Source organism: Lygodium microphyllum, chromosome 30 (assembly GCF_053477565.2).
Source record: "Lygodium microphyllum isolate KBCC chromosome 30, Lygodium_microphyllum_v1.1.10, whole genome shotgun sequence".
Lineage (NCBI taxonomy): Eukaryota > Viridiplantae > Streptophyta > Polypodiopsida > Schizaeales > Lygodiaceae > Lygodium > Lygodium microphyllum.
The window spans coordinates 76,450,005-76,474,359 of NC_141164.1; the positions used below are offsets into that span (position 1 = coordinate 76,450,005).

At 42.2% G+C, this 24,355-nt stretch overlaps 1 protein-coding gene across 7 annotated transcripts in view; it reads right to left on the reverse strand.

Moving 5' to 3' along the window:
* Positions 1–241: 241 nt before the first annotated feature.
* The window catches only part of LOC148010011 (transcription factor HBP-1b(c38)-like), a 63,810-nt gene continuing 39,696 nt past the window's right edge, over positions 242–24,355 (reverse strand). For 4 of the 7 annotated variants that reach the window (XM_087672397.1, XM_087672395.1, XM_087672396.1 and 1 more), the window contains 8 exons: positions 24,165–24,347; positions 23,943–24,023; positions 23,494–23,553; positions 23,339–23,416; positions 23,111–23,147; positions 1,797–2,068; positions 1,225–1,461; positions 249–731 (listed from right to left, as the gene is read on the reverse strand). In XM_087672397.1, coding sequence (XP_087528523.1) covers positions 582–731; positions 1,225–1,461; positions 1,797–2,068; positions 23,111–23,147; positions 23,339–23,416; positions 23,494–23,553; positions 23,943–24,023; positions 24,165–24,347 — 1,098 coding nt within the window. In that variant the 3' untranslated portion in view covers positions 249–581. Of the gene's footprint in view, positions 732–1,224; positions 1,462–1,796; positions 2,069–23,110; positions 23,148–23,334; positions 23,417–23,493; positions 23,554–23,942; positions 24,024–24,164; positions 24,348–24,355 lie in introns of all 7 variants that reach the window. The other 3 variants (XM_087672400.1, XM_087672399.1, XM_087672401.1) reach the window with 3 other exon arrangements.

The window sequence follows — 24,355 nt, forward strand, 5'->3', positions numbered from 1 at the left end:
AAAATTGTGACTGAAATAAACCTCATATTTATCAATCTTAAAAGCTGCTCTACAAAAACCTCAGGGTTTTCTTCAAGTTTTTGCAATTCACTTGACACTAAACCTTGGTTTTTCGCGAGTGTGCCTAACCACCACTCCCACGGACAAGTCTTGCAAAAAAAATCTCGATTACACGCCACATGTAAAACGCCGTGCTATTCTAATTACCTAATTTCTACATTAGGTCCGCGCATTTAACACAGCAATTCCTCAGCCAGCTCTCAATCCAAAATTGGTGTAATGATCATGGTATACAATCTCATACAAGATATATAATTCACCGGCCACCAGCACAAACACAACAATGGAAAACTGCTTCAAAACCACCTGCAAGTTTAAAAGGGATTTATTTGATATTTTCCCAGTTTTGCTTTCCCAAATCTGACTAAGTGCTTATCAATTTACAAGTACAGTAATACCCTTTCCTGCCTAGATCTCATTTCTGTGTGAACTGTAGATGGGACACTAAAAACTAGCTGATGTTAAGAGGTATTGCATGAAGACAGCTTTCCACAGGTTTGCAGCCCTAGAGCACTCCGGACTCAACTTTCACGAGGTCGAGCTATCCACAGGGAGCTCAATGCGCGCAGGCGCGAAAAGTAGTCTCCCATGGCAAGCAAACCTCGACCTGCCTGTCGTGTCGTCAGAATACGATGCATCTGCTGGAGTGCCTGTTGTCGTAGATTATCAGCCTGCCAACAACACAATTCCTTGCAGCTTCAGATGTTTGACAGAGAGGAAAGAGATGATGTGGAGTGGAAAGACAATTTCAAACCAAAAAACCTGTTCAATCTGCTTGAAACCACCATGTCACTCAGTCTAGATGTATAAGGCGACCCACATAGCAATAAGCAAATATCATAATTGCGAGCATTCTACGTTGTACAAGATGTTTACTGCAAACACCCCAAACAACGCAGCTTGCAATTATAATATTTGCTTATCTTCGAGACTTATCATTAGAGAGAAAAGAAAGAACAAATACTTGAAGCTGAATATGACAATTACTTAGAGAATTATAGCCATAGCCAGCAGGCTTCCACCCAAGTGGATTTACTTTACCATGGCCCATCTTCACAACAGGTCATTAGCATTGGTAGAGCATATAATTTAGCTGTTTGGCTACATCCCACCCATGCCATTTTGCACACAGAAAGCAAGCTTGGTGCATGTGTGCGCACATACCTGCCGCACAAAGTTCTCCAATGTGCTCAATTTTCCCATAGCTATGGCCATCTGACCCATATAATTCGCAACATTTGGAGTTTCCAAGCAGTTAGCCGACAATGTTTCTGCAAGATTATGCTGCAGAGCCTCCATGCTTTGAGAAAGTGCATCTTCTGCCTGTTGGGAAGACTGTTGCAACTTACAAACAGCTAAAAGCTGTTCCTCTGCTAGGGGTTCTAGTTGTGGAACAAGAATCTGCCCAAATGATGCCGACAAATTCATTAGATTATTTTCATTAGACAAAACATGTTCTGAATTTAGAAAACTGATCAGAAACACAACAGTTCTGCAGTCTGGGACAAACGGGTGGGTCAGTGGTTGGGTGTGGATGCATGTGTGCATGTGTGCATGCGTGTCTGAGTGCACACATGCACACTCAGGTGCATGTGCTTGTGAGAAGGAGCCATGTGTCCTACTAGGCAGTTTTTTAAGCTCTCTACATGGTTTTCATCCGCTAGCCCATAAGCCCCTGTCCATGTGATTTTCTTTAATTGAACAGTCTTCACAAAAGAAGGAAAAGAGGGAGAAACCTTTAGAAGTTCTGAGGGACGAAAACCTCCCATCCACATAAAGCAGCGTTCTGCAGGTGTCTTCCAAATCCCAGAAACAATATGGAAGACATCTGCTTTGATGGCTGTACTTTTGAGCCGGAAAAGCTCATCATAATGAGCTACCCCATGATCCACCAGGACACGCAAGTCATTATCACTCACATGAGCTGCCAAGGCAGATCTTAGCTCTGAGGTGTGCCTGTTTTGTTCATCAACCCACCTTGCATAGTCCATATCAAATGCAGCAGAACCTGTATTACCAAAATACATTACTCAAGCACTTATACCAGGTCACACATGATGTTTGCCACCCTCCAAGGAAAACAAACTCTTAAGTTACCAATTAATAATGCAGTTTTAGCATTTGAAGACTGCATTAAAAGAAAAGCTCATGTAGCTTGATTTTTGAAGGGGGCTGTTTGAAAGCTCAAATTTCTAAATGGTATCAAGGAACTCTTGGTTTTTCTGCTTTTGAAACTGAATTGCAAGCCTAAAACAATCCAAGTTCAAATAGCGAATTTTCAAAAGGGAATGTTTGAAACTAGAAACTGGAAAGAGTAAGGAGCTACTTTATTAATAAAATGGAACATAAACTCATAAGTATTCTATTATCATGCCCTTCAAGATGCCTGTTTGGCACTTCAAAATCTCGTCATGGCCTTCAAGCTGCCTTCCTGACTCTGATAAGCATAGAGTTATAAATGCCTTATAGACCAGTTGTGCACCTGACAGTATCTATATACTGAGTGGATGAGTTACACCTACTACCTTGCCTCCTCCACACATTGTGCAAGACTCTCTCACTGCACTCAAATGAGTATCAAGCTTAACTTGGTTCCATCTCTTCCCAACTTAGCTGCAAGCTAGACATGAGCAGCACTCAAACATGTATCAAAGGGCCAAACAGACCTTGTTGATTAGAAATTTGGCTTTTACTCATCAATAACCCAAAGCTCTCGATGATCGTGCAACAAAAAAGCTTAAATGTGAATCCTTTGATGTTATTGACTCAGTCAGTCCAACATTTCATTCCATGCATAAATAACTCAACATCTGCTTCAATGTTCTACATGAATGCCATCAAAGATGCCAGTTTTGTGTAAGGTTTAAGCATTTAACAATATAACCAATTCATGAGTCACAAAAGGTATGCCCGAATAATAGTGCATGTAAGTGGCACACCTCATTGTTGTAAATATTGTACTGATAAGGGTTTTATGTAGAGGTCAATTTGTGGCATTATTGATATCTATATTACATGACATGGGTGCCATGACATCTTACTAATTATTGAAGACTAATGGCATGTGTAGTACCAATTTGATCATATGTCAATTGACTCCTGAGTCCATGCATTTGTGAAGAGTTGACTGCTTCAATCACGTGAGAAAGTAAGAAAGCTGAACAAAAGCAAGGTAAGACAATCCTGTTGGGGTCATCATTGAGCCTGCCCTCATGTGCAGTGTGTGACTTTTTAATTATGAATTGTCTTTGCAAGATATTTACTGCCTTAGAGCTGGCCCTCCATGGAACAGCTTGAATTGTGAAGAGCCCATTTTTATACCAAGCTTGTAACATGTACAAGTGGCAAGAATTTTACCGTTTTTTATTTGTACTAAAAAACATAGGACAAATTTCAAGGCCCTAAGATGTATGTTACATGTAGCACTAATCCTTTTAATTAACTATCGGCACTCAGCTATATCAAAAATTACAGGTATGCTCTGATAACATGTCAAAAATAACAAGTATGCTCTAATACCGTGTCAAAATAAGTTACAGTGCAAAGAGATAGTAGGGTTTGCAGGGAGTAACATAGTGTGTATGGCAAACATTGAGAGAGAAGAAACTCAGAAACACAAGAAGAACACGGTGATGATGCACTGAATCTGTTAGCAGATTAGTCAGCTCAGATTGAGTCTGTACTGCAAAGGCTACAGCATTTTTATAGTATTTTTACTGGCATTTTCTGGTGCCCTTTTATAGGGCTAGGGAGCATTTAATGCTGGCCGACTTCATTTAATGCTCACCCCATTTTATGCCTATATATTGCCAGGCTCCTACTCCTCTTCAGTACTTCAGCCATCATTTGTAGATTCTTCTGAGGAGAGAGAAGCCGGTGCCAGGGTGCCTACACAGCCAGTGACTCACTGTTGTATGCTACTGTCTCGTGTTCGATATGGATTCCGTTTCCCGGGCATACATCTGAGTTCTCATCTATATTTGTGTTTACTCTTTCTCTTGTCTTGTGTTTCAGCAATTAATTTCAGCATGTTGTTTATGTTTCCATTGCTGCACCACTTCTAACATGGTATCAGTTTTCAGGTTTTGTGTTTCTGCTGTGTTTTTATTGCTGATTTCAGGATTGTTTTCCCTCTTGCTGATCAGGCAGCTGCTGCTCCAATCAGGCGCCGAGTTTTGCCTGCGTTTTTTGCTGCAGTCAGCATCCGTACAGCTTGCACCTTCATTTCAGCCTGCATTTTGGTATTTTTGCATCTCCTCCTGGCTGGGTGCTTACATCATCAGGCCGTTTTTGCTGTTTTTGACTGATTTTTTTACTTTGTGCAGCAAATTTTGGCTTCTTTTGATCAGCTTTTGGGTTATACTGTATGTGAACTCTTGTTTTTTGTAGTCTATGCTCATGGTTTGGTTGTGTTCCCTCTCCCCATCCCTTCTTTTCTCTACTTCTTTTCTACATCCTCTCCAGATGACTCCTCCATGCACATCCACTGATGACAAGCTCCATGGACCTGATTATTACACGTGGAGTGCGGTGATGAAGGCTTGGTTTATTTAGAAGCGGTTATGGTATGTGGTTAACGGAGCTGTGGCACATCCTCGACCACCTTCTCCAGTTCCATCTGATTTTAATGAAGACAACCATGAGGAGACAGTGCTTACATGGGATTTGGATGATGCCCGTGCTTATTCAGCCTTACTTCGATGTATTTCCAAAGAAGTCCTACTGGCGGACACCTCCTGTACAACAGCTTCAAATGTATGGTCGAAGTTACAGTTGATGTACGAGGCTCCTTCCACCATGAGGGCCGTTACTCTCTATGGCCAGCTCCAGCACAACCGAAGTTTGAATCCAAAGATACGATTCAATCCTTCCTACTTCGTGTTACCCAACTCCAAGACCAGCTTCGTACTATGCAGTCTGCTCTATCGGAGGCACATCTTGTTGGTACGGTACTCTACAAGCTTCCTCGGGAGTTTGATGGCGTGGCGAATGCTTTACGGGCGCAAACATCTACGACTCCTATCAGTTTTCTTCACATGTCCTCCATGCTACTTGAGCATGAGGCTACTTTGCAACTACAAGGGAGGCTTCCGTCACATTATGGAGGTTCAGGCGAGGCTCTTACAGCTTCAGAGAGGGGTTCAAAGATGAAGAAGTTGAAAGCCCAGTGTTACCACTGTGGCAAGAAAAGTCATTTACAAAAGGACTGCAAAGAGTTAATGGCTTCCAAGAAGAACAAGAAGCAGAAGACGAAGCGGGATGCAGACTCCTCTAACGAGTCATCCTCTGCCTCAGATTCCGATCCCGATCCTCCAGCCAAGGCGAACTCCAAGGCGCGGAAGGGATCCTCTTCTTCGGATCAAGGGAAGGGCTTAGTGGCCCCTTCCTCAATGCTTTCTAGTGGTGGTGATACGGACATCCCTCACGACTCTCCAATGCCAGAGAGAGAGTATGAGAGGGTGGTGAGATGGGGTAGCCGTTCCTCATCTATATGTCTATGCAGATGCATAGGATCCAGAGAGGGAACATCCCTGACGCATCGCCCAAAGTCTGGCAAGTACAAATCCTGGAACTAGAATTGGCATCCAGGTTCATGATGGGCTGGCTACTTGACAGAGAGCGAGAGGCTTTCGTCTGGAGCCCACATGAGGGGGCACTTTGGCGGTTTTGGCCGAAGGCGGGGATTCCATGGTCACATGTTCAGAGACATCTTTGGCAGATTGGTCTTGTATGTTGAGTGACATAGGTGACATAACACAGAGAGTTGCTATGATTCTTCTCTATTGTCAGGTGGTGCTATTATGATCAACATCGACGTCAGATACTCTTCGAGGCATCTTGGTGGTGGGCTGGCCACTCACTGCTTGGATATCCATGGTTCTTCTGGTGGTTCTATGTTGTATAGTTTATGATACCCCATCATTGTACTATTGTATTGTATCAGATCACCCCTGATCTGAGAGAGGGTGTTAGCAGATTAGTCAGCTCAGGGTGAGTCTGTGTTGCAGAGGCTACAGCATTTTTGTAGTATTTTTATTGGCATTTTCTGGTGCCCTTTTTTAGGGCTAGGGAGCATTTAATGCTGGCCATTCAACATTAAATGCTAGCCGACTGCATTTAATGCTTCCCCCATTTTATGCCTATATATTGTCGGGCTCCTGCTCCTCTTCAATACTTCAACCATCATTTGTGGATTCTTCTGAGGAGAGAGGAGCCAGTGCCAGGGTGCCCACACAGCCAGTGACTCACTGTTGTATGCTGCTGTATTGTGTTCGATATGGATTCCGTTTCTTGGGCATACATCTAAGTTCTCATCTGTATTTGTGTTTATTCTTTCTCTTGTCTTGTGTTTTAGCAGTTTATTTCAGCATGTTGTTTATGCTTCCATTGCTGCATCACTTCTAACATGAATCATGCTATGAGAAAAAAAGCTGATACAGTGGAGCTCAAGCTCAGAATATAACTGCACTATCCTATCTAAATCAGGTGGCAGCACCTATGGGAAATCTGCACAATGAAGAGAGCAAAATGTAGTCCTTTGGGCATTGGGCTATTGAAGTAATTACTAGAAGGTGAAGGATAGCTGTCGAGGGAGCCAACTGCAGTCCTCTCATGCCGTTCAAGATGTGGAATATGATCACCAACTGTCAAGGGGACGAACCATAGTACTCTGATGCTAGGGAATTGGGGAGTGACCTGGGCAGCAAAACGCAAATCCCAGAATGTCGAAGCTATCAAATGCAAGGAGAGGAACCTAGATGTTGATGCTAGGTGGATAATGATGACGCTAGATGATGGAGGACGAGCCTAGCTACAAAAACATAGGTCCCAACAACCTCTGTGACAAATGAGTGACGCCAAGCGATGGAGGAGAAGCCAAGCTACAAAAACACAAGTCCCAGTAGCCCCTGTGATATAGACGAATGATGCCAGCAAATGGAGGGAAAGTTAGGTTGCAAAAATGCAAGTCCCATCAGCCCCTGTGATAGATGAGTAATGAAATCACTGACACTCGGTGATGGAGACTGTCACTAGAGACTAGGATGCTAACACCAAGCTAGAGATGATAACGCCATGCAAGGAGAAGATCTCCACATTGAAAAACGCAAGTGAAGTTGAAGCCTCATGGAAAAGGGTGTTGATGCCAAGCAGATGATGGTGACGCCAGGTGGAAGATGTCTATGAGGGTAGTGGAAGAGGCTAGGGAGATAAGGGAAGTGGTAGTGACGGAGGAAGAGGGGTGAAGAATGATTGAAGGGAGTGGTAGGAGTGGTAAATGAATGAAATTACTGCCTATTTATAGCCTTAAGGTGTCTAGGGTGGCACACTACTGTGTGGACACTCACTAAAAAACTAGCCAAAATGTGGACACTAGCCCTTTTTGGGGCTATCAATGCAAAACCCTAAATGAAGTGTGTAAATTGAAAAAGTGGTTCCTCAACACACCCTCTTAGGCCCAAAAAGGAATGAAGAAAGAGGAGTGAAGAGAGATATGATAAAGAAGAAGAGGATCCTAGAGATCCAAGATCTCCACCTAAAAGGTAACCTGTAGTAAGGAACACTAGACAGGATGAACTATAAAACCTGACTCCACCTTGTGAGAGAAGCCACTAGCTCCGTAACTCCATGCTAGAAGGAATTTGAAGGCCTCGTCACCAAGTCGCAAATAGATCTCCAATGCCCTGATCTAGGTGGTCGTTGAAGATCCTGGGTATCAGTAGGAGAAATGACTGCTCGAGAACAACCATCTGAAAATAGTAAATGGTGAGTAACAAACTTCGCGATGAGGAGGTGCCCCGCTAAGGGTGGAGATGCAAGGGCCCTCTCTGAGCCGAACAAGTAGAAGCCCCCTCTTAATGGCAAAGAGAAGAGAGTACATCCCCCTTTGTGAGAGATAGGGAATCTAAAAACTCATGGATCACAGACTCCGAATCATCTAATGACGAAAGAAGTGCCACCGGTCGTGCCGAAGGTATCTGGGAGGTCAAACGCCCAAAGGTGGCCTCTCAAACCTGGGTAGTCAAGGGTGGGAAAAGGTAAGGCTCATGCAAAGCCAAGGGTGGGCAACAATCGCTCTCTCTCAATGGAGCGGACTATAGAGCCAAAGTAATAGAAGGTGTCAAACAATCACTGTCTCTCGAAGGAGCAGACTACAGAGGGGACAGTATCCAACAATCAGTATCTCTTGGGGGAGCACACTATAGAGCCGCAGGTTGTCGAGGTGGCATTCCTGAAACCCTAGAAGAAATACAAGCAACCTCTGTAGCACATTGCAGCAATCGCAAGGAGGCCATGGTACCAATCGATCCTCTTGTGGCTCGAAAGGGCTTAGTGCGCATCAGATGCATCTTATTGCCTTGAGCATAAAAATCTGAAATCTAGTGCAGAATAAACTCTGTGGCCCAGAAGGGAGAGGTAGCGCAATGAGTGCCTAGGGCTAGACGCATATACTCCGGCGGGTTAGGAAGCAAAGTTCCATGTCAACAAGCAACAATGGGAGTTCCAATGATGCTAGAAGAGAAAAACCCAGTGATCGATCCATCTGCCTGTGGAGAAGTCATGGAACCAAAGTGTCAACCTGTAAAAGGGTGAGTGGAAGAGGAAGAGAAGGGTATCTCTATCTCCTGGTGATGCAACAAAAATAAAGGGGGAGATCAGTAGATGATGCCAAACCCGCAACTTGTCTTTGCCTTCTTTGATAAACAGGGTCTTTAGCTCTCTGAGCTCCTACACTCTAATACCATGTCAAAAATAACAAGTATACTCTGATACTATGTCAAAATAAGCGACAGTGCAGAGAGACAGTAGGGTTTGTGGAGAGTAATGCATGGTGTGTACGACAAACATTAAGAGAGAGGAGAAACTCAGCAACACAAAAAGAACACGGTGATGATGCACTAAATCATGCTATGAGAAAAAAAGCTGATACAGCGCAGCCAAAGCTTAGAAAATAGTTGCACTATCTTGTCCGAATCAAGCAGTAGCACCTATGGAAAATCTACACAATGAAGGGAGTGAAAAGCAGTTCTCCGAGCAGTGGGCTATAAAAGTAATCACTGGAAGGTGAAGAACAGCTGTTGAGGGAGTGAACTACAATCCTCTAATGCCATCGGAGATATGAAAGATGATCACCAGCTATCGAAGGAGCGAACTTCAATCCTCTGATGCCGAGGAGTAACCTAGGCAGCAAAACACAAATCCCAGAATGTCAGAGCTCCAAATGCAAGAAGAGCAATCCAAATATTGATACCAGGTGGATAATGATGATGCCAAATGGAGGATGAGCCTCACTTCAAAAACCCACGTCCCAACAACCTCTGTGTGTGACAGACGAGTAACACCAAGTGATGGACAAGAAGTCAAGTTGCAAAAACACAAGTCCTAGCAACCCCTATGATAGACAAATGAAGCCAGGTGATGGAGGAGAAGCTAGGCTGCAAAAATGCAAGTCCCATCAGCCCTGATGATAGACAAGTGATGAAATCACAGACACTTAGTAATAGAGACTGTCACCAGAGGCTAGGATGCTTATGCCAAGCTGGAGATTATGACACCAGGTAAGGAGAAGATCTCCATACTAAAAAATACAAGTGAAGGTGTAACGTGAAGGAAAAGGGTGCTAACACCAAGCAAATGATGGTGATGCCAAGTGAAAGATGCTCTAAACGCAAGGCTTGATGCTCGAACAGGGGACCTAAAGCAAAAGAGGAAGGTTGAAGGCAGCCACGAACTGCAATGTTCTCCTGAAGGTGTGTGAGGGCAATGGAAGGAGCTGGGGAGAGAAGGGAAGTGGTGGTGATAGAGGAAGGGTAAAGAATGACAAAGAGAGTGGTAGGAGTGGTGAATGAATGAAGTGACTATCTATTTATAGGCATAAGGTGTCTAGGGTGGCACACCACTATGTGGGCGCCCACTGAAAAAGTGGCCAAAATGTAGACACCGACCCTTTTTGGGATTGTCAGTGTGAAACCCTAAATGAAGTGTGTGAACTGAAGAAGTGGCTTCTCAGCAAGCTAGCCACAAGAAGATGTTATCAAGACTGAATTACATCGGCATAGACTTACCAGCAACCTCTACTTTTAGGTGATCTCAATGAAATACACATGCCAAGTGGTGAATTAAAAAGAGACAATAAGCATTCTAACAAATTCAAACATGATGCATGTAAGTGCACATAGGATATAGAAATCTGATCATAGCTTGAGAACCAATTAGCTTCATTAATTTTCCAGTTCTGAGAAAGATTTTTTTTCTCAAAGATGGTAACAATAGAACAAGAAAAGAGAGGGCGAAGGGATGCATCTTGCTACTCTAAATTTAGTTGCCTTCTATTTTGACTCCTGATCAGCAAAGTAATCTATAGTTAGAATGGAAGCCTATGGGCAAAAAATAAAGAAACATGGAAAAGTTTTAACAGCATGTTTCTCAAGAATTGTTGCATTGGAGGTTATAATTGTGGATTATTAAGGAATGGAACCTCCAAATCACCCAATGTCTTCTACAATCATACCACCTAACATCTTGCCATAGCAACATCTCTGTACTCAGCATCTATACCGGATAAAGCAACTGTAGATTGCTTCTTGCTGCTCCAAGTAACTACAACACTTCCAAGTGTAAACATGAAGCCACTACCAAAAGTACCCAACAACTTACACATCTTTGCTTGCCCCATAAAAAATTTCGCATACAAAGCAGACTTTACATACCTAAGTATGCATCTAAATGCGCATCTAGATGAGGCTTGTTAGGCACCTACATAAATTGACTCACAAGTTTGGCCTTGTGATAGTCATTGCAAATTAGACTCTCTACTATCTATCTAAAAATACTAGGGTCTTCTCTCTCACCTCCAATATTAGCACTTAGCTTTACATTCTACTCCAATGGCATTGACATAGGCATACATTCTGTCCTACCATACTTGGATAACATATCCAAGCCATACTGACTTCGAAACAATCAAATACCATCAGTACACCTAATGACCTCAATGCCTAAAATGTATTGAGGCTCATCCATGTCTTTTATCTCAAATTTGAACTCCAAAAGACCCTTGACATCAACAATCTCTCTCATTGTCACTTGTAATAGTCAAATCATTGACATAGATAGCGGTAAAGACCAAACTTATGGTATCCTTCCTCATGTAAAGTGAGTGATTTGCATCTAAAACATAAAAACCAATGTTACAAGATAGTTCTTGATCTTGTCTACTATGCTCTAAGTGTTTGTTTAAGCCCATACAATGCCTTCTAAAACCTACACAAATATGTGGGATGCTCCATATCCTTCTAACCTACCAATTGCTCAATGTACACCTCTTCTTGCAAGAAGGCATTCTTTACATCCATCTGATGTAAAATCAAACCTTCGACTACTGCCAAAGCGATCACATCTCTAGACTAAACCATAGTTGTCATGATAAAATATGATACTAAATGGTACCTTAAGATTTTATAAGGTACGGTACGATAATAGTATGAAAAAAATTAACTTGATTATTTTGGACTAAAGATAATAGAATAGATGTTTAAAGTCTAAATAACAAACCTATCATTTATTCGCCCAACAAACAAGGCAAGCCTGAAAAACTAGATGGGCATCCCTTCCTTATCATTCACAAACAAACTTTTGATTGTAGGCCGCTAAGAAAAGCTCCATTCTGGGTGTCTTCATTCAAGTGATGGTTGGTCCCGTTGCTTTTACGGAACCCCCTTCCTGTATGGTCGAACCATCGCCCATCAGTACTTAGCCAACATTATCAGATTCTAAATTCAAAGAGATGCCTACTGTACCATCTTCATATTCTACCAATTCTCCAGCCCTCTCTCTCTCTCACTGCAATGGTTGCAAATGAGCTATCCCTTGGCCTCTTGGCTCTTAAACCCCCTCCCGGGTTTGGCAAAAAAGTACCAATTTTTTCATACTAAATCATACGAATATATACGGTACGTTAGCATATGGATCGTACCATGCGAATCAATCCATACTACGTATGGAGACAACCCTGGACTAAACGCCTCCTTATAATATATCCAATATGTTTGAGAATAGCCTTTAGCAACCAAGCTTGCCCTATACTCTTGCCCTTAGGTAATGACACTAAATCCCAAGTTTCATTGGCCTCTAATGGAGCGGTCTCCTCATCCATGGCTACATCAATGTGCATGACCAACAAACTCCTCAAAATATATGCACTCTACATCCTCAATAACTTCCATCATGTAAGTATAATGGTGAACTGCATAACCTTCAAGCCAAATCTCTTGATAAGATATCTAGCCTTGCTCGAACCGCATATCACTAAATCACTCATTGGAGCCATTACATGGCCATGTGATTTTTGCATACCTGGTGTCCTAACAAAAGGGATACAAAACTCATCATCTAGACTTTTGAAACCACTAGAATCTCCATTAAGAAATATATGATTGTATATGCATCATTACCATCAAAAACTTTACTTTTTCCTTTATCCATATTAGTTGGCCTTTTCAGATTTCTAACTATAATAGAAGATACTCTTGAAGATGTAGGACTGCTTGTTAGTCTCCCAAACCAAGGGCTAATTACAAATCCACTACTAGATGATATCTTTGGTCCATTTTTTTTGCACATACCATTATCATCATCATCATCATCATCCAATGTATCATCACTAGATGCATACCATTTGCTCATCTTATCACAAATGATATCCTTACTTGCTCTAAACTCACCAATGATAAGGTTATAGCAGTGACACCATTTTTTCTTGGTAAAGTATCCAATAAAGATGCAATGTGATACGTTGGGCTTCCTACTTGTAAAGCATTCTTCAAGAGCCATACCATGAACTGTACTTGTGGGAGTTTTGTTCATAATATAAACATCAATTTAAGCCACTTCTTCCCAATAATGATTTAGTATACTTTTCTCAATCATCAAGGCCCATGCCACTTCTGCAATATGCTAATTTTCCCATTCAGCAACCACATTTTGTTCTGGGGTGTAAAGTAAACTACCCTTTTATGCCATGGATCACCAAGAAATCACTAAAGTCATTTGAGAAGTACTTGTTAAGCTTAGAAAACTGCTTTACCAACTAAGCCTTCATTAGCTAATTTTAACAACCCCTAAACTCAAAACACTCCAAAGTTTCTATGTCCCATAAGTGAACGCCCAAATTTTCGGTGGGATTAACATCTATAAATAGAGAGGCTGTGCCAGGCAACAGGTTACTGTCATCTCTCCCAATAGGTGATTGCTGTTGTTGTTGCGTTTTTGTTGTCCAACAGGTAGCCTACACTAGTAAACACCTCTTCTATTTTCGCCCAACTATTCTTGCCCCAAGTGATCAATTTTAAGTCTTCTTTGGCGGTACACTACTCTATTTACCAGATTTCAGCCTTCAACTGTTGTGTTTTGGTGACCAACTTGCTGTCCTTCATTATTCAACAGTCTCTCATCTCCGACTAGTGGTTACAATACTTAAGATCTGTCTCCAATGGACGTCACTCTTCAACACTACTACTCTGCCCTTGGGTACTCTATACACTTCATCATTTATAGTTTTCATTCACTCAAAGTTGTGTTCTTTCTCTCTCTTTTTGCTTGTGTCCGCTTCTGTGTTTGAGTTTTGAGTTTTGCTTTTAGTGTTTGAGTTTTGCACGTTTGTGTCTGTATCATTGTGTCTCTATTGTGGTCATACACTAAGTGTTTACTCAATGCAAACCCTAGCAACTACTCAATTTTCTTCACCCCCCTCCCCCCAAAGATGTCATACAACAACCATCACTTCATGAGGAGCATGGAAAATAGTCTCTTCAGAGCCCTAGATACCTAGACATATACATGTCACATGAGATGCGAGTAGCATTGGTCAACTCACACCTTTTCTAGCCAGCTTGAGATCGAGACAAGGAGAGCAGCCCACATTCCTAGAGACGAGGATTTGCAGACTGTGTCAAGAGAATGTAGAGAGTAAGGAGCACTATATTTGCAAATGTAGAGCCTATAGTACATTTCGAGCGAGATACCCCACACTATTTAGAGATAACACCTCCCTAAGACCAATCATGGAGTCTCTAGACCAACAATGCTTGGGCCAATTTCTACTTGAGATCCAAAGGCTCTACACAGCATTACTCAAATCGAGCACCCTACATAGAGGGGACTGACAGTTACAACTCAGGATTTTTCCAAAGAGGAGTGACAGTCTAGAGAGCGAAGGAGATCAAACCTGTACATCGACCGATGGGGCAGGGGTGCCAAACATAAAGACTACACCACAAAGAGATGATAGAGATCTGTTGGCAACACGAGAAACACATGACACAGCTGAGGGTCCCGTCTAGATGCTACTCGTACACTCTCGTAAAGGATGTACGACATACTATATCAACCAATCCTAACCAAATGGAGCTAGGTAGGATGGCACGGCATATATCATTGTTCATTACTTAGTTACACATCCAGTCATACAATGCTTTACTCTCTCCTTTTTTTATGTATCCCTACATGGGTGCTATATTGTATATTACTTTACACTCTACTCTACACTATATACCATTGATTAGCATTTAGCACATCACACTTTGATATCCAATAACTATTACCATTATATACTCTTTTGTCTCATAGGCCATTTTTGGCCTCAATAGACTCTCTGTCATGAGAATATATATTTTTTAAACCTCACTTAACATGTGGATTAATTTTTTATCACATGGTTAAGTAAATACCATTGATTAGCATTTAGCACATCACACTTTGATATCCAATAACTATTACCATTATATACTCTTTTGTCTCATAGGCCATTTTTGGCCTCAATAGACTCTCTGTCATGAGAATATATATTTTTTAAACCTCACTTAACATGTGGATTAATTTTTTATCACATGGTTAAGTAAATTTTGTACATGTGAGGCGTAACCCGGATTAGAGTAAGTTTACGAGCCCGGGACCCAAGGAAATCATAAGATGTCACAAACAAAAGTTGCTATAAGTTATGTTGCACAGATACTTGGTGATATCTTGTACTAGTTATTAGCCTAGGTCACTCATTTAGCCATAAGTGTCAGTTGGTGAAACTAGAGAAATACCTAATATCAATTTGATGGTCAAATATGGCACAAAGTCACTTGGGAATGAAAGTTGCCTAGACAATGTGTGTGTGTGTGTGTGTGTATGTGTGTGTGTGTGTGTGTAACCAACCTTCCTTCTGTGGATGGGTGGTAATTTCCTAATTACAAATTAGTTACAGTAGTAACATTTATTACAAAATTGAGAAATGCAAGTTAACTTACAATCTTGGACAATGAATACCCTATTGGCCCCAAAATTGGCACCCCTTCCGGTATTTATTTAACTTATTAAAGAAGAAGTTGATGTACAATGGGATTCTCCCGATCCCTTTTGGTATTCCAACTCCCCTTGCTATCCAAAATGACCAGCAAGTCTTTAATCTGACTTGCCCCTTGATTCGGGTAGTCAATTGGCCTTCATCCACTTTAATGGAGATGGAAAATGCTCCAAATTCATTGATTTGTTGATCCCTCCACTTGAATTTGTCTAAAAACAACTCCAAGTCTTGGAACTTCCAATTTTTGGTACACTTCTCGAGGTTGCTGTTAAACTGGAATTTCTACTACAGATTAGGGTTTACAGTAGAGAAATTTGAAATTTCTCAACCTCTGGTGATCTAAATGTTATAATCTTCGGAGCAAGATTGTAGAAAGGCTAGGAGACGAGAGAGAATGCTGAGGAGAGAGAAAATTCAGACTTTCTTCGTGAAGAATTAAAGAAAATCTATCATTTACTGCTGCTGCTCTGTCTCAACAACTTGTAGATGCAAAGAACTAAAGAAAATCAATCATTTGTTACTATTGCCCTGTCTCAATAGCTTGTAGTTACTGTCACTTATTGTTGATTGCTTTCTCCTACCCCTGGCTGCCTTTTGCCTCAGAAAGTTCTCCAATGGTTGCAAATCAGACTAATAGCATCTCTTTCCTCTCTCTTGCAGGTTGAATACACTAAAAATGCCTCTCTCCAGCCTTGAAAGACGTTTTTCAGTTTTGCATGGCAATTTTTGACAAGTGGTAGCCTTCCTAAATGGTTTTTCCAGCATTATCAATAATTAAATATTAATCTAATAATTATTTTGATGCCTTGAAAAATAATTTGATTGCTCTCTCTCTCTCTCTCTCTCTCTCTCTCTCTCTCTCTCTCTCTCTCTCTCTTTGCAATTATTTAATCACATGAGAAGTACAAGAGTCACAGTAGAGTAGCAAAAGAAACTATCGTATGCCAACAAACTACTACTTGTGCATTTTGTTCATATAGCAAAAGAATGGCATTGTTATGACATTCAAAATTTACCCAAGAGGCCTGGTCTTAATGAATGTAAGCTTGTGACTACTATAGAACTTGGCTTATGCCTTTGTCTTAAAATCCAAGCAATCCTAGCCCATGTTCGAGGATTACTGTTATGGTAGATTTCTTACATGATTTCAGCAGATGTGGTCCAAGGCCGAGTCAAAAATAAAGGCATTACGGGTACACAAATGTGCTAGAGAGTTGTCCATCTAAGAAATTGGAAAAGGCAAGAATAATCCAAATGCAAAGAAGACAATGAAGGCATCTTGCCCAAGACCCAAGAATGGATGGGCATTTGCTGCTGACGAGTCACCAAGGTCCACACAAGAAACAAAGCTCCAAATCTATCTCACCAAAGGGCAAGAGATGAAGAGGTGAATCGGTGTCTCATCACAAGTAGTGCAAAAGAAAATGGCCCTTCCCCCAATAGAAAAACCACCGTTACGCAGCCTCCACACAAAAACTTTTCCTTGATAAGGAATCTTGGACCTCCACAATTGAAGAAGTCTATCCCGCCAGTTCTCTCTACTATCCCAAGCATGCTAAAATTTATTTTCTTTCTTAGTGATCCATCGCTTGTCCTCTACCATCTTGTGGTAAATTTGATTAGCTAATCTTTTCTAAAAATCATCCGGTTTCACAAACATGTAATCGTGCCAAGGTGAAGCAAGCAATGGATTATACTGCTCAAGCTAGTCCTACAAGGTCGACCAAATGTGGCTATAACCTCTAGGCACTTGAAAGGTGAAGCAAGCAATGGATTATACCACTCAAGCTAGTGCTACAGGGTCGACCAAATGTGACTATAACCTCTACCAATCGCAGCCCCAATCAAGCCATCCAATTAAATTTATCTCACTACAACTCTTTATTTGGCCGATGAAGCACCCTGGATGTGGCCAACACTTCTGCATGTAATGAATTAGCCTCCGTTCGAGGATGATCAGGACACCAAACCATAAAGCGAAGTATCTCTTGCCAAGAGGCACCCAAATGAGTTAGAAGAAATGACCACAACAATTTAAGAGGCCTCATAGAATTCAGTACATGCCACCAAGATGCCTGGATAACCATGCGACGATGGGAGATACCAATCTCCTCGATAAAGAATTTTGCAACATCAATCCAAGGATGAGTCTGCACGCAAAGGGTTTGCAAAAGCACCATTCTCAAAGCTATCATGTGAAGATTAACATCCAATAAAGCAGCTCCACGCAACTGTTTTGGAGTTGTAATATGCTACCAAGATATCCACACCTCTGACCCAAATGATTGCCTTTTTTTTTCTATAACGTAAAACGGATAGGCTACACCAATTCCATCAAAGACTTCTTGGTCCAAGGAAGTAGGGGTAGGAAATAAGAGACCACACTAATCATGATAGATTGTGCCACTTTGAGCCGCACATGAAGAGGCCAGCCCTAAGACTCTCTCTCTCTCTCTCTCTCTCTCTCTCTCTCTCTCTCTCTCTCTCTCTCTCTCTCTCTCTCTCTCTCTCTGTGAACATCAGTGAACAAAACTGAAGTAATGAATGCTACCTTGGAAGAAGAGGCTAGGAGACAGGCTATGGTTTTACATGTACGGGTAGTAGGATGGGAGGAGAAGAGCAGCCCACAAGAAGATGCTAAGACACTTGCTGACAAAATTGGGGCTTCTGACGTACCTATCGTCAGTGCTTGGAGAGTGGGAAAAGAGGACTCTAAGTCCAAGGCTCTAATTCTTTGCTTTGGAGACACAAAGAAAAAAAGGACTTCCTCTCCAAGAGGAGAGCCCTCAAGGGCGAGAAGATTTATTTGGATGAGGACCTTACCCCGACACAAATAGCGCATCGCAGAGAACACATACCCAAGGTATTGGAGGCTCGCAAAGAGGGAAAGTGGGCTGTTTATAGGAATGGACAAGTCATCATCACTGACAAAAGGACTTCATGATGGTATGAGGCCTATGAGACACTTCGGATGTCAATATGGAATTGTAATGGAGTCCTACGCTTGGATGCTGGTTACTTTGAAGATAGCTTCCGAAACATAGATATAGCAATGTACACAGAAACATACCAATGTAAAGGCAGCCGACTACCAGACGTGCGGGGATACAGGTGGGAAAGTGCATTTCGTCCAGCAGCTAGAAAACCAGGAAGCACTAGAGGTTCTAGAGGTGTGGCCATACTATACCGAGAAGACCTCAAAGGTATAGTGCAAGTAATGAAAAGAGATGATGATGCACGATACTTATGGATTAGGATACATGCAGGAAGAACACGTGATATATTCATCGCAATATGCTACTCTCCTCCTGCAAATTCTACATATGCCACACGAGATGGATCACCCTTTGATGTACTTTATGAGGATATCATGAGATATGCTAGCATTGGGGACATATTATTAGTAGGAGATTTCAATGCACGCACCAGAGATAGACAGAGTGACTTCTATATGCATGATAATGCCATGTTCAAAGAGATCGACATAGATGAAATAGATCTACGCAGGAGAGCCCAAGATAAAGAAGTGAGTACCTATGGAACACACCTATTGACTTTGGGAAGTGCACATAGACTAGCCATCTTTAATGGCCTGCCACAATGGCCAGGATCTGACAATTTGACATGTTGGAATCACAAAGGAGGGGCAAGTACTATGGACTACTTGATAGCCTCACCAGCATTGATACCAAACATCCAAAACTTTAAGATATCTAAGAGACCAATTGGCATAGCAACAGATCATGCTATTTTGGCACTCGCCATCTCTTGTGTACATATGAAACATGAAACACCCTCCCTAAACATCCCAAGTACTACTTTATAGAAGACACCTCACACATCTACAGTGGTTCTCTGTAGACCAATTTACATACATTGGACTTGAGTAGATCGTTGGAAGAATATACAAGGGATTTAGCAAAGGCCATACATGGATCAGCCATGTATGCATTCCCACACACCTTGCCCCGATGTAGACCCACACGATTTACTGCTCCCCAAAATAGCTGGTATGATGATGAATGTAGAGTCACACGAGCTCGCCTACAGAGGGAAGTGGAGCTAGGCACTCAACACATCGCCAAGCAAAGGCGCTCTTCAAACGCCTTGTGCGGAAGAAGAAACGAGACTACTAAGCGAAAGCAAAAACAGAGATATATCAGCTATTTTTGGGGTGGGATAGCAAAAGCGCATGGAAGATGTTCCATGAAAGATAGTCCTCCCATACAGATTACATCACCAGATGCGTGGCTTGACTATGGGAGACAACTGTATAACCTGCCAAGACAGCCACCTATGCAACCCCCACAAGCTTGTAGGCCAACACAATAGTCATTCTTCACATGGAAAATGGTTAGGGATGCAATTTATAGATTACAAAATGGGAGGGCACATGACGAAGATGGACTAGTAGCAAAACATTTCTCACATGCTTGTGACATATTAGCACCCATATTAGCACATATGTTCAATAGAGCAATATGTGAAGGTTTCCCTATGAGTTGGTCAGACAATACTATAATCCCGCTATTTAAAAATGGTGATCCCCTGATTCCTAGCAACTACCGGACTATTATGATCGGTCATACTTTGCCCAAGATATATGGATCTATATTGGAGCATGAACTCAGTGAGTGGGCTGAAATGCAAGGAAAGAGAGCACAAGGACATGCAGGTTTTAGACGAGGATATACCACGCTGGACCATATTCTCACACTTAGAGCCATTATTGAGGAGGGTCGAACCCGAGACGAGGATTTATTGTTGCTTTGTAGACTTTCGCAAAGCTTTTGATACAGTGCCTCGTACACGCATCATGCAGAGATTGCAGGACATTGGAGTACCAGAGGGTATACGATGGGGTGTCTATGCATTATATGAGGCAGTGACAGGTCATGTACGAGCACCTAGGGGGCTATCAGAGAGGATTGACAGTACTATAGGAGTGAAGCAAGGATGCCCACTTTCACCCACATTGTTCGGTCTATACATAGATGAAGTGTTTGATTACATAGATCAAGGAGGAGCTGGAGCCAGCCTGGCAGGGGTACTGATACCGATATTACTTTATGCAGATGATATTGTTCTCATTTCAAATTCACCAAAGGGATTGCAGTGCCATCTAGATGCTTTGTACATCTTCTGTAGAGATAAAGAAATCACAGTGAACCTTGGGAAGACCAAAACCATGGTTTTCAATACTTCAGCAGCATGGGTGACTAGATCTATGTACCAGTTCACATTTGGGGGAGACATACTGGAGCATGTGAGGGAATATGTCTATTTGGGAGTCACCTTCTCTGGCCCACGTTTTTCGTTGAGAGGGGCATCAGAGGCATGTCTAGCACATGAATATGCAGCACTAGGGGCACTCGAGAGTCAATGTGCTCACATACAGTTCCAGGAGCCCCACACCAAACTCTGGTTGTTTGGCACCCTAGTCACACCTACATTACTATATGGAGCAGAGATATGGGGTTGCAGCTTGTACCACAGGCGTCTTAGCCCACTCACTGATCAGATTGGAACAGAGAGGGATTATTATGATGGTTGGGATAGCGTGGAAAGGCCATTGATCATGATGATAGCACGCATGATTAGGAGTAAGCCCTCCACTCCACATCCCATTGTCAGAGCAGAGCTAGGGGCAATGCCTATAGTTATGGAGACACTCTTCAGGGCAGTGACCTTTTGGCACAGACTATGGGAACTTCCACGCCATAGATACTCTAGATTGGCACTAACCTCATCTAGACAACTAGCAGTTGGAGGCGAGAAGAACTGTTGGTTTTCACAGATGACTATTTGGATAAGCCTACATGGTTTGGATATTGACTGTCTTCCACCTTGGGATTATAGCCTTGGCTGCCCTACACTTTCTCTCAGCCGATCAAAGTTGAACCAGGTGATCAGAGCTGATATCTTGAGGATTGAGACAACAAGGACATGGATCCATCCACCACTCCCTCTTGGATCAAGGATGAAGTTCTACAGGAGTCATTTCTTCTGTCTCTCTAATGATGGTTTCACTATTCGTCCAGCATATATGGACACTCATCTCTCCCATAGCATACGCATTGCTATCGAACAGATTCGCACCTCCTCACATAGACTTCAAATGGAGATAGGCAGATTGACAAATACCCTAGCAGAGGATAGGAGTTGTCAGCTCTGTGGTCGAGAGCCTGAGACGGAGGAGCACTACATATGCAGATGCACAGTATACTATGACATACAAGGACGGTACCACTGCCTCTTCCATGATGGATTTGGACCCCTTCGTCGCATCATGGAGAGGACTAGAGATGCCTAGGTCTTTTCCTCCTGGAGCTCGAGAGGCGCCGAACTGCACTACTACGAGATAGGAGGCCAGCTCACCCAGAGGGACACACACAGAGAGCAGTGACAGACTTCTTCTAGAGAGCCGACCCTACTGACACTACCAACCTAGCAAAGACAGAGCCACCCCGCCAGACACCTTACAGGCCACACCGTGGTGTCACATTGGATAGAGCCACTTGCCTTCGTCGAGCACGACGACCCCGTCTACCAGCACCACGTCGGAGGAGGCCACACCACAGTCAGATTAGAGCCATTATCACGAGACACTGTAGACTCACCACCAGGCATATCAGTGAAGCAGCTAGGGACCGCATCATAGTTGAGATCATGTGCAGATCTTGACATCACCTACAGCCCATAGTCCCCACCACACTTTTGTACATGGTTCTATCAGATCTGGTTCTCCTTTCCTTTCCTTTTCTTTTCTATTGATGGAATAACACTACACATGGTTCAACCCTAGTATAGTCCCATCATATAGTTATTTTCAGTATTGTTTCATAGGCCACCCACTTATTTGTAATGTTATCTTTACCTTACTAATGAGATGACATTAGACATGGATGTACTCTGCATTTTGTCTCATAGGCCACATTGGCCTTATGTAAACGTTAATATCTCTCTCTCTCTCTCTCTCTCTCTCTCTCTCTCTCTCTCTCTCTCTCTCTCGCACAAAAACCGAACCGTACATGATTATTTTCTAATGATTTTAGCAAAGACAAATATGTAGGCCTTACCACCTTTTCTATTAAAGACGCGCCACTTAGACCTCAAGATTTGGGATTATTGTGAGGAACTCAGGAAAGGCTGGTTCGCTTTGGATCTGACTATAAAAAGGTTTCCAGACTTTACACACCCGGATATGAATCTCGGAACAAACAGCATGGAATGAATAATCACAATTTACATGAAAGCAGCAAGATGCTGCTAGTGTGGCACATGGGTGCAGAAAGCAAGCTTGACAATCCTGGTAGTTGTATGTATTAATAAGGTGTATGATTATTATACAACACGATCTAATAAACATGCTGCAATGAAACTGAATGGCTGTTTCAAAAATGGCTGGTATTCAGTTAGAAACTCTATGATCACAAAAACTGAGTGAGCACAACATGAAAGGTGGATAAAAGACCACCCCAGCCAACATTCTGCTTCTTCCATTCAAGTTTGATAGGCAGTTTGTAAGCCCTTAGCAGTGTCTAGTATTCCGTTCAATCTACCCCTTGACAGGTACCTAGGCAGAAGCGCTATTATTTTCCTCACAATGTTAAGATGTGCCTCAAAATAAGGAGTCTAGTAGTATGGAAAATTATTAAGACCAATCAGACTTGCATCTCTGGACCGGACAAAGATGCCTACCTGAACTTATAGATCGACCATGGTCTCCATGTGATCCCTGTGAATATGTAAAGGGAAATCATTCTACATGACAAGAAAAATAACAGTCTTGTTTACTGACCTCAAAAGAATTTAACAAAAACAAGAGCTGGCAAATGAAAAGAAACGTGAAAGGAACTTTCAAATTAATTTCTCATGTAACAGCAATCAGCTTACATTAACCTGCAACATTCAGGAAATATCACCTACATGTTGTCGTATGCGGTCAAGCTCTTGTTCTATTTGATTCAGCTTCACCCGACTTGACTCCAGTTGTTGAACATAAGCCTGCAGACGACAACTCAAACTAAGGAATTGTTTGGAAAGGGGAAAAGCTTGATTTATGATTACAACCAACCACCTGCCTTCTTTCTTAAGCGACTTTTGCGGGCAGCTTCACGATTCTGTGCAAGTCGTCTCTGTGTCTGTCTCATGCAGGTAACATACATAAAGACAATCCCAGATGTTATAAGAGCAACAAAATGAAAACTGTATAGATTGTGAGGCAAATTTAACTGCAGAAGGTGCTTGGAGATGCTTCAAATATCCTCTACGTGATAAGGGTGCTGGGTAACCCTTGGACAAAGTCTTGATCAACAGATTGTTTTTTAGGAAAGTGATGTGCCCATAATACGACAATGACCTGGTTTTGGCCTCATTGCACAATTTTTTATGTAGTGAACCATTCTAGCCCAAATGATTTCAGAAAACTGAGGTAGGTTGCACAACAACAACTAATGTTCCTCAACGTTATGTTGGCCTTGAATGTTCCTGAGGATCTTTATTATGTTTCCCTTTTACTACAGAAAATTACCTTAGAGTCTAATGTTTTTGCTCGTTCATGGTCTGAGGATCCTGAAGCTACCGCTAGTTCTCCATGGTTTCTATTCTGTACCTAAAGGAAGTCATGTAAAAAGCCTACATCAGACTAGCTTATGCAATGCTTACACAACTCAAGACACATTGTATCAGCATACTCAGCAAATTACAAGACACCACAAATTAAAAGCAGAAAAGAAAGCAAGAAATACTATACCCTTTCCTCTCGTGCATCTGCATCCATGTCAGTTGAAGTTTCTGCTCGAGAACTGTTCTCAGCCCAAGGCTGAAAGCGACCCGTTGGAAGGTCAAAACTCATAAGGCCCGTCTGATCTACAGACCTTGGTCCAGAATGTGAATCAATTGTTGAGCTAGAAAGAGAACTCAGCTGGGAAGACTGCTGCTGAC